Source organism: Sus scrofa, chromosome 1 (assembly GCF_054392235.1).
Source record: "Sus scrofa isolate SSC_HxYL_T2T_F1_AM1 chromosome 1, Sscrofa_HxYL_maternal_Yorkshire_Landrace_v2.0, whole genome shotgun sequence".
NCBI lineage: Eukaryota > Metazoa > Chordata > Mammalia > Artiodactyla > Suidae > Sus > Sus scrofa.
In genome coordinates this window covers 37,834,596-37,851,355 of record NC_139383.1, presented here as the reverse complement: position 1 = coordinate 37,851,355, position 16,760 = coordinate 37,834,596, and the positions used below count along the sequence as shown (strand labels likewise).

At 36.4% G+C, this 16,760-nt stretch overlaps 1 protein-coding gene and 1 long non-coding RNA gene across 4 annotated transcripts in view; both read left to right on the top strand.

Annotated features, from left to right (window-relative positions):
• The window catches only part of RNF217 (ring finger protein 217), a 128,019-nt gene that overhangs the window by 85,761 nt on the left and 25,498 nt on the right, over positions 1-16,760 (top strand). For 2 of the 3 annotated variants that reach the window (XR_014804662.1, XM_021072754.2), the window contains exon 3: positions 5,956-6,120. Coding sequence is in view for 1 of the 3 variants with exons in the window: in XM_021072754.2 (XP_020928413.1) it covers positions 5,956-6,120 (165 nt within the window). In the remaining 2 variants the exon portion in view is untranslated. Of the gene's footprint in view, positions 1-5,955; positions 8,909-8,970; positions 9,439-16,760 lie in introns of those variants that run through there. The other variant, XR_014804657.1, reaches the window with a different exon arrangement.
• Positions 11,185-16,433, top strand: LOC146406036 (uncharacterized). The gene is made up of 2 exons (XR_014804779.1): positions 11,185-13,247; positions 14,435-16,433. It is a non-coding gene; the product is annotated as an uncharacterized LOC146406036 (long non-coding RNA).

Sequence of the window (16,760 nt, the reverse complement as noted above, 5' to 3'; positions counted from 1 at the left end):
CTGTTTTTATTTTTGGAGCTGTTTCTTTATTGGCATGATGAACTGTCAAGAGACAATACCATTTGCTTAGGGCAAGAGGATTGGTTTAATTTGTCATCTGAATGTCATTGTAGCCCATAATTCTAGCAAAACTAAGGGAATTCAAATGTGAAAAATGTAATATGAGGTTCTTTAATCTTTTGTGGATTTTGGAACAAGTTAATCAAGATTTCTTTTTTTTTTTTTTTTGTCTTTTGTCTTTTGTTGTTGTTGTTGTTGCTATTTCTTGGGCCGCTCCCGGGGCACATGGAGGTTCCCAGGCTAGGGGTTGAATCGGAGCTGTAGCCACTGGCCTACGCCAGAGCCACAGCAACGCGGGATCCGAGCCGCGTCTGCAACCTACACCACAGCTCACGGCAACGCTGGATCGTTAACCCACTGAGCAAGGGCTGGGACCGAACCCGCAACCTCATGGTTCCTAGTCGGATTTGTTAACCACTGCGCCACGATGGGAACTCCTAATCAAGATTTCTAACTCTGATAGCTTTATTTTTGAAACACTTATAATCTTGCTTCCTTTTTTTTTTTTTTTTTTTTTTTGGTCTTTTTGTCTCTTTAGGGCCATGCCCACAGCCTATGGAGGTCCCCAGGCTAGGGGTCAAATTGGAGCTTTAGCCTCCGGCCTACGCCACAGCCACAGCAATGCACAATCCAAGGTGAGTCTGCGACCTACATCATAGGTCACGGCAATGCAGATCCTTAACCCACTGAGCAAGGCCGGGGTTTGAACCCATGTTCTCAGGGATGCTAGTCAGGTTCATTAACTGCTAAGCCACAACGGAACTCCTAACCTTGCCTCTTTTAGAAGAGTCTGTACATTAATCATGATGTTCAATGAAATATCATGTAGATAAAACTTTTAGTAAACATCGTCTGGTAATCTAAGAAGTAATGTTACCATCTCAGCCACTGGTCATAAATTTGACATACTGATTTTTCTTGGAACTCCTGTAATGGTAGCCAAAATGTAGTACTCACTCTGTGCAAAAATAATTCATTTTACTTACTGAGTGCCTACCACATGCAAGGAATTCTGTGTTAATTAAGTCAGGAAATACAGAATGAATGAGACACAGCCTTCATGTTCAGTGAACTTGTAGGCTTTTAGGGAGATTAGACATCTACATGTCTAATGTAAGTTCTATAAGACAGATGCTGAATCTGGTTGGGAGAAATAGGAAAGACATCTTGAAGCAAATAGCATTTGATCTGGTTAAGACTTCAACAGACAGATTGTGTTCATTGGATTTCCTCCAATTACCAAAAGCAGAACTGTGCTCTCTCTCAAGCTCCCTCACTTAATGTGCCTTACTATAAGGCTGCACAGGAAGTAGGAAGGGCAGGAAAACCATCTCAGCAGCCACCAAAGTGGGCCTCATGGAGAATCAATCCCTAGCTATGGTAGCATTAGAGCCCCCTGTTGTCTTACTAGAAGTGAATATCTTTTGCTGCCTTCTCCAGTGATGTGACTGTAGTCACTCAGCTTTTTCTCCATCTTTGCCTCTACAGCAAAGATAGAGTGCATGTGTATACATTTCTCCCTCCTCTAGAGAGAAGATCTGTCTTAGCTAATCTCTATTCAACAAGGAGCACGCCCTGCCCAAAGCTCCTGCCAGCCACCTCTTAAGCTGCTTGCCCCATAGATACCTGCTTGTAGCTTAGGGACTCATGCTGGTGTAATCAGTTGTGGGAGCGCAAGGGAGGTCACATGACGTAGAGCAGTACTTCTCAAACTGTAATGCAGGGACCTTGTGAAAATGCAGTCTCTCGTTCAGTACATCCGGAATGGGACATGAATTCTTTATCTCCACCAAGCTCCCAGGTAGTGCTGATGTTGCTGCTCTTCCAACTACACTTCAAGTAGCAAGGATAGTGAGTGGTGACCTCTGTTTTGAATAGAATTACTCAAAAGGCATTTCTCAGAAGGCATTACTCAGATGGGATTTTGCGTGGAGGAAGACGCAGTGTTAATGTCTACATGTGTTTTATATGAGGCCAACCTTGAATATGGTTAAGGTTGGAGTGAGTAGGGTATTTTCACACCAAACAATCAGTAAGTAATTCAGGTGCAGTCTTTGAATCATAAGGTTGTTGGGATTGACTATTAGTTGTTGTTATTTTAATCCAAAGCAAGGCAATAGTTATGTTAATGTTTTCAGTGAGAGACAGTAAGCAGAGGGGTCGGAATTTGAGTTTTTTATCTTCACTTGAGAGCTTGATGCAAAACTGCTTTCACAGTTTGCCACCAAGTCTATGTTTTCTGTACGGATTGGCAGTATGATCTGTAGTGGAATGTGGGTGTTCATTTGTGCAGTTGGGAGCCATACTCCTTGGTATGGACCCTAAGCATCAGATTCCTTATCATTCTGGTACCTTAGGAGACTCATATATTTCTAATTGTCTTCATCAGAGATCCATGGATATGATAGTTCAGCATTTGGTCACAAAGATCCTTGAACCCTTTTTTTTTTTTTTTTGTCTTTTTCATTTTTCTATTTTTATTTAAGAACTTTTTCCCCATTCAAAAGTCTGAAATGTATTTAGGTCTTTAATCCTCCTGGAATTGAGAGTTGTGATGAAGTGAGATAGGGGTCTCATTTTATATCTTGTTCATAAGGATACCCTATTGTAGCAGACTGTTCATTGAAGAGACATTCTTTTTTTTTCTCCATTGCTATGTATTGCTACTTTTGTCATAAATCAAGTTTCCAAATATGTGATAAAACTGTAAAGAAAAGGAAAGTGATTGTCATAAAAGTCAGGCTAGTTGTTTCCTCAGGAAGGAGGCATGGGAGTGTATTTGGTAAGGGCCTGATACCATTCTGTTTTTTGCTGTACATGATGAAATGTCTGTTCAGTAATTACTTACCTTTATATTATACTTCAGGATATAATTGCGTTATATTTCCTAATAGAAGGGCTAATTTAAAAGTAAGCCAATAGAAAAAACACATTGATGAGACGAACACTAGCATCTTTGGAAAGTGAGTAGGTGGCTATTCCCTCAGCTGTGCAAAGACGGGGACACAGAATCCACGGTGACAAGGCACAGATGCAGCAGTAATGGGCAGAGACATTGGTTTGACGGTAGCCGGGAGCCCCCGAGGGTGGGAGCTTCTACGTCAAGTAACAGTGCAATCCCCTTCCAAATCCAGCCACACGCACAGCCAGTGGCGAACACCCTTGAACCTTTATAATGTCTGACATCTTTCAAATTAATCCCAGTTTCAAAGCACCTGTTACAGTCATCCTTCTATTCATTTCATAAATATAACCTAAGACTGACTGATTTAAAAAAATCTCTTTGTTTTTTAAAATTTAACAGCGCTAGAGTTCAGTGATTTAGAACTAGGTACAATGTCTGATGGAAGAGAACTGAATTAAATATTCAAGCCCTTCTGAAATAGTGGCAGAAGCATGAGGAAAAGAGAGTCTTTTTTTACTTCTTCCCCATTTCATTCATTACATTCAAAAATTCCATTTATATAGGCCCCATGTGATATTTACATCTATTCTTCATTGTTTTTGAATGATCATTTTACATTGTTTTATTATCTGGGGGTTACCCACTTTCACTCATTCTTCTTACTTTAGAAATAACTTTAATGATCAGAAAAAGTAAAGCTGATTGTTTTAAAAAACTAAATAGTATAATCCCTTAAAAAAAGGGAATCTACTAATCTGAGTAAAATCTTGAAAAGGATTTTCAAAATTCAGCGTACATTGATAGTCAGGTAGAATTCTGATTTACTGAGTAGATTAACCACATGACCTTCTTTGACTTCTACATTTTGATTTTCAGTCATCAAAGCAAGAATGCTATTTAACATGAGGAAGTGTTTGGGCACAGTTAAAAGAATGCTGGCCTTGGAATCTGACAAACTTATATTTATTTATTTTTTTTTTAACTTTTATTTATTTATTTATTTTTTTTTTTGTCTTTTGTCTTTTTGTTGTTGTTGTTGTTGCTATTTCTTGGGCCGATCCTGCGGCATATGGAGGTTCCCAGGCTAGGGGTTGAATCGGAGCTGTAGCCACCGGCCTACGCCAGAGCCACAGCAACGCGGGATCCGAGCCGCGTCTGCAACCTACACCACAGCTCACGGCAACGCTGGATCGTTAACCCACTGAGCAAGGGCAGGGACCGAACCCGCAACCTCATGGTTCCTAGTCGGATTCGTTAACCACTGCGCCACGACGGGAACTCCTGACAAACTTATATTTAAATGTCTTCTTAACACATGCTTGCTATGTTTCTTTGGGCAAATTATTTAATCTCTATGAGCACTAGTTTCCTCAACTGTAAACTTATGTAAAACATAAGTGGAGTTCCCATCGTGGCTCAGTGGTTAACGAATCCAACTAGGAACCATGAGGTTGCGGGTTCGATCCCTGGCCTTGCTCAGTGGGTTGAGGATCCAGCGTTGCCGTGAGCTATGGTGTAGGTCGCAGATTCGGCTCAGATCCCAAGTTGCTGTGGCTGTGGCATAGGCCGGTGGCTACAAACCCAATTAGACCCCTAGCCTGGAAACCTCCATATGCCGTGGGAGCGGGCCTCAAAAGGCAAAAAGACAAAAAAAAAAAAAGTTTATACCCACTTTGCAGCATTATTTTGTTGACAAAAATAAATAACACATGTAATGAAGCAGTACAAACACTACCATATCACAGAATTTCCATAAATAGAGACACAAAAGATTTTTTAAATTTTATGACAAAGTACTAATTAGTTTTGATATAAAGTAAAAGTATTTTTGTTGCTCTTATTAGCATAGAAAGAACACTGTCTATTCTAGAAATAAGTAAATACTGCAGTGCTTTGAGTTAGAAACAGAAGAGCTGTGATTATAATTGCTACTCAGGTACCTTGGAACCACGATTGTCAAAAAAGTGGTTTTCCAAAAAGAGGGAAAGTTGTGATATTGTATACAGTTTACCAAAAGAAATTCTAAGTAATCTTCAAAATGTAGTCAGTCAGTTCACTCATGCTCAGTGAAGTAATACACAAGAACACAGAGAAAGTCCATTATCGTTGTTTAGAGTGAGACATTTTATTAATTCACCTTAATCAAATGGGGCTGAGAAAATCAAGTTATACCCATATATTTTTAGAGAGTGAGGACCCAAAATACTGTGTGAGAATGGAATACTTTACTCTTATTCAAAATAAAGGAAATCAGAAAAAATGTCTTCCATGTCAAGTGGAAGACAAATATTTTCAATGAACATACACACATGTTCTCACAAACACTTCCACATAGTGAACGTATAAAGATGTCTTCTGACGGTTTCCTAGGTAAAAGCCTTAGGACTACCATACATAATATATTTCTAATAAGATCCTTGGTATTATTTCTAGAATTAAACTCCCTTAGATTAATAGCAAACCAGAGATATCCACTATTTTAGATGGTGTTTCATAGCAGATGCTGAGGTAGCTGTTTATTTGCCAGAGTGTTTTTCATTTGATGAAGCATCTCTAGGGCTTTGATTTCATAAAAGTGTGTGTGGCCTTTGGTACGGAGAGCAATGGAAATGCCTGGGAAATTGGTTCAAGGGACAGGTGGATTCAAGGGCAGCAGCCTGAGTGCAGATTTGGGGTGTTGTGAGCCTTCATATTTCACTCTGTGCTTCATTCTGAGAGATTTTCTTAAAATCTGGTTTCCACAATATCCCAAGTGTTCAATTCCAATGTGACCTACAAACAGCCAAATCACCCATGCCAAAAGAATCCACTCCTCCTTTAATAACAGAAGAGTCCTACCATATTATACTTTTGGGCTTGCACTGGGGGAGGTATTTTATGTCTGGACCAATTATAGCCTTTCAGCTAATTTCCCTAAGCATCACCATTCTTATCTTTTTAGATACTTTAAATACATCTGCTAGTACTTAACATTACTTTTCCTTACACAGATCCAGTGCCCCACTTGCCAATTCGTCTGGTGTTTTAAGTGCCACTCCCCTTGGCACGAAGGTGTTAACTGCAAGGAGTACAAAAAAGGAGACAAATTGTTGCGTCACTGGGCCAGCGAAATTGAGCATGGGCAGAGGAATGCCCAGAAGTGTCCAAAGTGCAAGGTGAGCCAAGCTTTAGGAGGAAAGGATAGAAACCTTTGCTTCTGGATATCACTGAAAAAATGCTCTTTCCAATATTGAAGTGAATTCTGTGTATAACTTTCTTGATGTGGGTGTGGAGAAAAAGAATATTTGCAGTTTCATTTTAGAAGAGTAATTATATTACATAACTAAAATGAAGAATTCATATATATAAACAATGTGCATTCTTATTTGCATTACATTTCAGAATTTAAGGAGGCTACATATAAATATGGATCTTAAACTTCAAAATTCTTATTTTCCATTTAAAAACGGAAATGTGTGTACAGGAATGAAGCCAGCATGAAAATGATATAAAAATATTGTTTCTAGTTTGCCAACATGTACTATAATCACTTCTCAATTAGGTAGGCTCTCAATGCTTAAAATTCTTTGTTTTTTTCCCCCCTCTGCCATTGCTTATCACTTTAGGATGACATTAAGCTGACCGTTTCCTTTATTGTAAATCTGCTAAGGTAGAAGCTAATAGCTAATATAAGGACTTTATGAATCCTCTTTTTCAGTTTTCTCTTGATAATCATGCAAGTAATTAGCAGGCAGTTGAGCAGAAACCTAGATGTTAAAAGTCAACCTTGCAGACAGCCAGCAAACAGTCTCCTATAGAGAAATCAGCAAAAAAACCCAGCCAGAAAACTTTGAATTCGATGCTTATAGGATAGAGATCTGTTGAAGTTTGAAGTGTTTTTTTTTTTTTTAAGCTCACTTTAAAAAACTATGTGTGTGTATGTATATGTATGCTCTGCCATATATGGTTTCCATTTTTTGCCAAATTTATTTTTGGAAATCATGTCTAAACTGGGCCTAGTTTTCTTTCAAGCACAATTCTGCAATTCCTTCCTGGAGACAACACCAAGGTCAATGAAATTTGAATCACTAGAAAATTTTTAAAAATTAATCATGTGTTGGAGTTTCCATCGTGGCACAGCAGAGATCAATCCAAAAAGGAACTGTGGGGTTGTGGGTTCAATCCCTGGCCTCGCTCAGTGGGTTGAGGATCTGGCATTGCTGTGAGCTGTGGTATAGGTCACAGACACGGCTCGGATCCCACATTGCTATGTGGCCTACAGCTACAGCTCCGATTAGATCCCTGGCCTGGGAACCTCCATATGCCACTGGTGTGGCCCTAAAAAAGGACAAAAGACCAAAAAAAAAAAAATTAATCATGTGAACCCAGACTGAAGTATATATTCTGAAGCCTATAAATGACCATAAATATTCTGAAGCATGTAAATGACCATAAATATAATGCACAGGTTAACTACACCAAATTCACATACTAGTTTGTACATAGAGTAAATAAAAGCATTGCCTGAAATAACATACTTTATTCTTAGCAATTGGAAGCAATTTTTGAAATAGTTTGGATGGCCAGGTTCTCTGAAGAGTGATGTCTACAGATATTTTGAGCTAAAGGTTTCTTTGTTTTTCCTATAGAAGGCAATTTCATCCACAATTATCCTTTTGGTTGTAGGATTGCTTGCAATCACTGCATTAATTGCTCAGTACACTTTTTCACCCTTTGAACAATGAGAAAATGAGGTCTTTTCCTCTTTCTCTTGCCTTTTCACTTTATTCAGAGCTGCTGCTCAGTTTCAAACTGAATAAAGACCAGTTGGAATTTAAGAGTGTTGTTTAAGTCATTCTGCTTAACTCTTTGTCCATAAGTATACTTTATGTCCTTCTGGAAAGCAGTGAAACAGTCACCAGAGAGCCTGGTTCTAAATGAGGAATACTTTCCTATGACAGGGAAATTCTGAATGAGTTGAGGTAATACATAAAAACATACAATTGTTACTTAACTCCTCAATCTAACATTAAATGGACTCTTATGTATTGAAAGAAAAAGCACCCAACTGTAAGGAATTTACTGAGTGCACTAACAACTTCCCACAGTTTTAGCAAATATAAATAAAGTTAAGAGAAAGCATACATGCTGCTTCTAAATTGAAATAATAGCTAAAAGTGTGGGGTTTTCAAAGGAATTACCTTTTGAAAAGCTGAAAGGAAAGGAGCCAAGGAACTATGAAATTAGTCTACACGACTGTCTTGTAGCAGAGAACCTACTTTCTGGTGAGCTTCATGTTCCATAAAATTTATGTCAGTTTAAGTCATGTTTTATGACTTGTTTTGAACACAGAATAATTTTTTTAAAGCACAGGACTTTAAAGTTCTGCATTTTCTTAAGATTGTGATTTTTTGTTGTTGAACCATAAAACTGTATTTTCTCTCATGAAACCTTTCCATTCTTATAATAGAAATCCAAAAGAAGATATTACTCAATGAATTAATATTTATTTTACATTCCAAGGCTTATAATTTGTTAACATTTATAAATCTGAAAAAGATGCTAGGAGTCTATGAAAAAAATTTCACATAATGCTTTCAGGTGAACAAAACAATTATCATATATTTTCATATGAGTATGTTTTCAATAATAATCAAATGTGTTTAAAATTTTGTTGTGACCAAAGTACATTGATGTACTCTGCACGGGTTTATTTGCTTATATGGATTCATAATTTTAACAATTATTTTGACTTTTTGTTTTCTTTGGGGGGGGGTTGACCACCCCCCAGCATATTGAGTTCCTGGGCCAGGGATCAGATCTGAGACATAGTTGTGGCCTACACTGCAGCTGCAGCAACACTGAATCCTTAATCCACTGTACCAGGCAGGGGATCAAACCCACGTCCCAGTGATCCTGTTACACTATAGCGGGAACTTTTTTTTTTTTAGGGCCGCACCCACAGCATATGGAAGTTCCCAGACTGGGGGTCAGATCAGAGCTGTAGCCTCCAGCCTATACCACAGCTCATGGCAACGCCAGATCCGTGACCCACTGAGTAAGGCCAGCGATCTAACCCACATCCTCATGGATACTAGTCGGGTTGGTTACTGCTGAGCCATGATGGGAAATTCCTATTTTTATTTTTAAATTATTGTTTTATTTATAAAGGTCATGTACCATATGATTGAAATTTGGAAAAGAAAGAGAAAGAATTCATCCAGAATCCTACCCCTCCAGTATACTAGGTCTTTTCCCAATTTGAATGACCTTAAAAAAAAAAAAGTAATTTCTAGGTCCATCCACATTGCTGCAAATGCCATTATTTCTTTCCTAAAAACTTATGATTTCCAAAGGAGACAGGTTGGGGGGGTGGGGGGATGGACTGAGGGTTTGGGATGGAAATGCTATAAAATTAGGTTGTGATGATCGTTAAACAAATACAAATGTAATAAAATTCATTGAGTAAAAAAATAAAAATAAAGAATAAAAAATAAAATTTTAAAAGAGTTTAAATCGTAGTATGCAGATAATGTGATATCCTTTGTATTCCCACTTAACATGTCAAACCTTTCTTAGGTTACTAAATAGTTTTCACATTTATTAACTATGTAATATTTGCTTAAATATCCTTCTGCTACTAGATACCAAAGCTAGCTTTGTTTGGGTTTGGGATTTTTCTAAAATCTATATATTATAAATAATGTGTGGATGATATTTACCTTGAAAAATGTATTTTTCCGTATTTTAGACCTTTAAAAAGCATGTATTTCTAAAGGTAGAATCACTGGGTTAAAGGATATCAGTGTTTTCAATATTTGGTACATGGTGCCAATTTGCTTTCTAAAAAGATTGAAATAATTTATAATTCCACCAGAAAAACTTGAGAACCTATTTCTGTATGATCATTTCTCATTAGCATTTCAAGTATTTTTAAAATGCAGATTTAATAGTTTAAAAATATTTTCTTCTTGTATCTTGAGTTGTCTTGTTTGCTTTTAGATTGAGTACAAATTCATGTATTTTAGAGTTTGAAATGCCCCTTTTTGAATTATCTGTTCATATGCTCTGCCCATTTGTTTAGGTCAGGTTAGGGATATTTTTTATTATCAGATTATATAAGCTCTTTATTTGAAAATATTAATTCCTTTCCTGACATTTTCTTTTCCATCTTCTGTTACTTTCTTTTATATCCATAACAGATTGTGGGGTTTTTTTTGTTTTGGGGGGGGTCTTTTTTTTAACTTAATTGGTTTGTATTAAAAAAAAGCACACTATAAATAACTTGATCACATATGCAAGGACAAATATTTTAATGCTCACTCTGATTATCTGCCAAAATTCAATTATAAATAATAATTTTGATTTTTCAGATAAGTTAAATTCCCTTCAGAATACTATACTGTATACTAAACTGTAATCTAAAGCTCATTATAGGAGAAATAACAATTATAAGCTAATGAAAGAAAAGTTTATTTGCAATACTAATTAAAATAATGAATTAATTATCAAACTTTGTGTGGATTTGAAAATTTCACAAAAGCATAGTCATTTAACATTCACTGGTACAAGCACAGAATTTTCCTGAAAAATTAACAGCAAGAAAATCGGGGAGTTTATAAAAGAGCTTCAGTAGATACTAATTTGATGTATGTTTAGAGAAAAATTCAAATCAGTGGGTAGGGGGACACAATTTGTTTAGATGATTTTAATTTGGAAAAAAATTAATGTGGGATATCTAATGCATAATAAACACCAATATAAGAAATGGGTGGACACAAGAGTTAAACTATCTAGAAATTAGACAGTTAAAAGGTAGAAAACAGATTACTTATCAAACTTCTGAATAATAGATGATTTTTTAAGATTAGGAGAAAAATATTTATAAAAGAAATATTTATATATATATATATATATGATATAAGTGTGTTTGTGTGTATGTTCTTTCTTTCCAAAAATAAAAAGAATGACATATTTGGTTAAATAAAAAAATTTAAATTTATTTTTAAAAATTAAAAACACATTTATAGAACATTTTTATGAAAAGTTAACAGCAGCATAGTAAGATCAACTTTCTTTAGCCATTCTTATTTGAATCTCATTGCTTCCTTAATTCCTTCAGTCACTTATGAGATACCTTTTTTATCCTAAAAAATGCTTTCTATTCTGTATAAATTCTTAACCTACCAAAATATATGTAATTTTTAAATGTCTTTCTGGAAAATAGTTACCACAAAACTAAATCTACTTCATAATAATTTTCAGTTTCAATTAAGTTTAAAATAAGTAGCCTATTTAAATTTTGTTGGAAGTATTAGAATATTTGCTCAGTTTTATGCAAAAATTCATTTTGACACTTGTGTCAGAGCACAGATTAGCTGCCAAACTCTCAGGTTAAAAAGTGGGAAAATAAAAAAAATTATTAAAAAAAAAATGCTAAGTCAAGGAAAATGAAAAGAGAGTTGCACACCTAAAAATTAGCAAACATGAGATTATAAAATACAAAACAAATAAGTAAACGCATCTGTTAGCAGTTCCACTTGAACACTTTAAATTGTTAATGAAAAATTTTGGAAATGAGAGTAAGAGATAGTATTTTTTTGTATTGTGGTAAAATATATTACACTTAACCATTTCCAAGTGTAGACTTTTTAAATTTATGTTTTCACTTGAGAGCTTGAAAGACTTATACTATTCCAAAGTGTACATTGATAGTTCTTTAAATGGTAGAGTAATACACCACTAACTAAATTAAAACCAAAAAACAAAGTAATTATTTCACTCTTTCCTTTTTTCCAGAAAGCAGCTACCATATTAATTTTATTGTTTAACACATACTTTTTTAAAAAAAAATTTTATTTAAAGGAAATTCTTAAATACGTGTTTTAATTTTAATTTTAATTTATTAATAAATGTGTGTTAGATCATAGCAAACCCCAGCTGGATGCTTCTAAATTTTAGATTTTAGAAGAAGAATTAGAAATCTCTAATATTATTCTGATATTATAATGAGCATAATTAAAGATAAAAATAATCATAAAAGCTTCAAGCATATGGATGAGAACTTTGTAAGAATGGTTAATGATCTAGTCTTCTGATTGTTCCTCAGAAGGTTTATTGCTAGTCAGTTAGTGTTAACTACATTTTATGTTTTAGATATCTCATGTTTTTCCATTTCAAATATTTTAAAAATGGGATTTTAACACTCAAAACCCCACAAAGACCAGATTTCTGCCCTCTGAGTATATATTTTTTAACACATGTATTTTCAAAAGAAAGATGGACATAACTTCAGGCTCTTTTACCCAGTAATTTGAGGCAAGCCAGCAGGAAGTTAAAGTTAAAAAATAATTGTGTGAAAAAGGCAGTATATAAAGTGTTATATCCTCAAAAATATTTCTGAAATATTATATTAACATTATTAAATATGGGTGGTAAATCCATGCATGTTATTATCTTTAATTTTTAAATGTTAGAAATAGCCATGATTAAAAATAAGTAAATAAAATCTAACAAGGGAACAGAGAACTCTAACATCACGGCTTTCTGGAGCTGCTTATACATCTCTGTTTGCCTGTGCAATCTCTAAGGATTTGTCTGTTTTATTTTTTTTTCCTTCCCCAGGCGAAAGTTAAATGTTGCTCAGATACTAGGCTTACTAAAGCAAAGTTGGAGTTAATATTTCTCAAAACAGTTAGCTTTTTTCTTACTTTTTTAACTTTATTAGCGTATAGTTGATTTTTTTGAGCTTGGAAAATTAAAGGGGAATTCCTCAAATATTCCCTACCCCAAATTACCCTCTTCCTTAATGTCAGATAAGAGAAATATTTATGTAAACATTTATATAATGTGATACAAATACAGTCCTAACCAACTAGATGACATACAGCTGACCACTTTAATTTTTCTCTTATGTAAATAATCCCATATCTCTATGTAGGACATTTTACAAAACATTGACTAGAGATAATGTAAGAGGCAGGATGGTCACTTTTCTTTTTTAAAAAGAAATGCCAAGAAATGAACAGGGAATGCTGAGTTCTGTATATGCCATCTATTTATAAAAATGCCTTTGTACGATGCTCTCTTTCTTTGTAGTGTTACCACAGTAGTAAAAATAGCAGTACTATCTAACACATACTGTTTTTGCTACATATCACTCTCCATTGTAGTTATACACATATATATCCTCAGATATGATACTGAGATGCTAGGTTCCAATGCACCATCCAGATCTTAATTATTAAGTGCCTTTTGATAAACTCCGAAGATGTTCCACAGTAACCATAAAATGATAGGCTCAGTAATATGTGGGTTATTACCTTTTTGTCTTCTTTAAATCTCAAAACAAAGTTGTGAGAAAGGGATAATTACCCCTCTTTCAAGACATAGGAACAGTTTCAGAGAGGTTAAGTAACTGGACCACAAGGCAAGCAGAGGAAAGTGAATGATATTCATCCTTAATTTACTATGAATTTGGAGTTAAAGGAATTTACCTGTCAAGATATTTCCCTTCAGATATTTTCTTCTCCTAAATCCTATAATAGGATGATGTAGGCAAGAATATTCTAATTCAGAGAAATGATTAATTTGCTTCTGTTCACATCAAATTAGCACAAAGCCATGTCTGTGGGCCCTTACATCTGAGCTATGGCTGTGTAGCATATGGTGGCTGAGGAGGGAACTTAGGGTATTAGTGTTAATAGACAATCCTACACTTCTCTAGCACTTCACCCATCTGCAAAAGCATGCTGAGGGCTGACAACTGCTTTTATTTTATTTTATTTTATTTTTTTGCCTTCTTGCCTTTTCTAGGGCTGCACCCACGGCACACAGAGTTTCCCAGGCTAGAGGTTTAATTGGAGCTGTAGCCACTGGCCTGCACCACAGCCACAGCAATTCGGGATCCGAGTGAGCCGCATCTGCGACCCACACTACAACTCACGGCAATGCCGGATCCTTAACCCATTGAGCAAGGCCAGGGATCAAACCTGCAACCTCATGATTCCTAGTCGGATTCGCTAATGAGCAAGGCCAGGGATCAAACCTGCAACCTCACAGTTCTAGTCGGATTCTCTAACTACTGAGCCACCACGGGAACTGCTGACAACTGCTTTTAAACAGTGCCCATTATAGAAAATAAAATAGCCTCTCCTTGACTGTTAATTATCAATTTTTACTCTCCAGATTGCTTTAAGTCACTAAGTTTGAAGCAATGGTTATCACTGCCACTTGGTTTCTTGGAGTGCCAAAGCTAAAAGAGCCTGACTGATGGCAAATATTTTCTAGGATGAAAATTGTATTGCATCCAATGCCCTATTTTTATGCCTAATAACTTTAACATTTGTTTACTGTCCTGAGATTAAATGTATAATGTGAATATATAGAACATTTCATTAAAAATCAATATAGGAGTTCCCATTGTGGCTCAGCATTAACAACCCAACTAGTATCTGTGAGGACGCAGGTTTGATCGCTGGCCTTGCTCAGTGGGTTAAGGATTCCGAGTTGCTGTGGCTGTGATGTAGGGTGGTGGCTTCAGCTCCGATTCGACCCCTACCTGGAAACTTCCATATGCCATGGGGGTGGCCCTAAAAAGGCAAAATGTATATATAGTCCTAATTATAATATAAAATAAAAATAAGTAAAAATATAGTGAAATAGTATGTATTTCAACATGTAAATGCTCAGGTACCATGACATTAAAAGACAAAAAGAAGCAGTCAAATTTATGAACCCATGTAAAATGCACACATTTAGGGAGTTCCCATTGTGGCTTAGTGGATTAAGAACCCAATTTAGTGTCTGTGAAGATGTGGGTTTGATCCCTGCCCTAGCTCAGTGGGTTAAAGATCCAGCGTTGCCACGGACTGTGGTGTAGGTGGCAGATGAGGCTCAGATCCAGTGTTGCTGTGACTGATGTGGGCCAGCGACTGCAGCTCTGATTTCATGTGCCGCAGGTACCACAGTGAAAAAAAAAAAGCATAAATTTGGACTTAAGAAACTATGAAGTGAAGCTTAAATGTAATCGATGGCTATCCTTTTTGTTTGACATTTTAGAATGAGGACAAAATTAGTGTGTGTATATATATATATATATGCATATGCATAGTTACTACCTCAAGAGCAAAATAGTAAAATCCCCTTATAGGCTTTATTTTTTCTCCATAGCATCATATTGCTTATCCCTATTTAAAATAGTGGCTATATTTTGCATCATGAGAATAGGAATTTTGATCTATTTTCATTCTCGAGGTGCCTTCATTATTTGGAGCCATGCTAGGCACTGTGTAGCACTAAATAGAAAATTGTTGAATGAATGGATGTCATTTTTCTTTCCCAATTATATGTACTTTTAGTGAGAATCCCTTATGTGTTCTGTACCGCATAGTCCTTTTTCCCATGAAACTCACAGAAAGGGAGACACAGTCTCCACCCTACAGACGATAAAGCCCTGCTGCACTCCATAGGGATTTGCATGGAATATATAGGAGAGTTCATGGCAATGGGGACATCTCCATTCATCTTGGGGAATCCAGGGAGAGCGAGGTTGTTGAGGATTACTGGTTGGATTTGGGCATGGTGAAAGGTATCCATGGGTGGGAGTATTACATTCAAAAGAACAGGGCTCCGAGCCAGGAAATGAGTGCTATATATGGGAGCTATAGGCACTTTATGGTTCCTTTAGGGTAAGGCTCACAGAAGGAAGTGGTGAAAGGTGGGGCTGTAGAAACAAACAGAAGCCTGGGCTTTGCATGCAATGTTAAGAAAATTGGATTTTATCCTCCAGACTCAAAAGTTGTAAACAAGGGGAATGGTGGTATCCAATTTATAGTTTAGTTTAGTTGCTATTGATTACATGAAAGTAGTTGATGATTGTATGACCTAAGGTAGCAGCAGTGGCTAGAGAGGAGGACAAGGACTAGATAAATAATCTTGGAGCTAAAACTGCCTCATCTTGATGAATAGCTGGAGGTAGGAAGTAAGAAAAGGGTAACAACCAGATATTTAGCTTGGGTATCTAAATGGAAGGTTTTACCATAAACTGAGATAAAATAATGGAATGAAGTTAGTGTTGTTGTTGGGCTAAGGGGCCATGGAATGCTGATGAGCTTGGTTTTGCTTATTTGATTTTGAAATGACTGTAGGGCATACAAATGTGTATGGCCCCAGACAGTTGCTACAAACTCTACAGCTCAGGGGTCAGGTACACAATGAAAATTAAGAAATGAAGAAGTTCCCACTGAGGCTCAGTGGTAACGAACCCGACTAGGAACCATGAGCTTGCGGATTCGATCCCTGGACTCACTCAGTGGCCTAAGGATCTGGCGTTGCCATGAGATGTGACGGAGGTCGCAGACATGGCTCAAATCTGGAGTTGCTGGGGCTGTGGCGTAGGCCGGCAGCTGTAGCTCTGATTCAACCCCTAGCCTGGGAGCTTCCACATGCTGCAGGTGCGGCCCTAAAAAGACCAAAAAGAAAAAAGAAATGAGAGCCAGTGGAGGGAAGTTGAAACCATTTGAGTATGATAGAGATCACCCAAAGAGTATGTGCAAAGTGGTGATTCATGATCAGAACTAAGAGGTAAGTTAAGAAACAAGAACCTGAAAGAGATAAGAGGAGTACCTGGAAAAAAAAGTATCATTGAAGCCAGAGTATATCAAAGGTCAGAGGGAAGTGACCAACTGATTTAATCAGTGATCGGCTGATTAAATGACACTGAGAGGCAGAAAAAATAAGAATTAAAAACATGTTCATTGGATTTGGCAATTAAAGGGTCATGGGTAATACTCACTTGTTCTTTTAATAACTATTT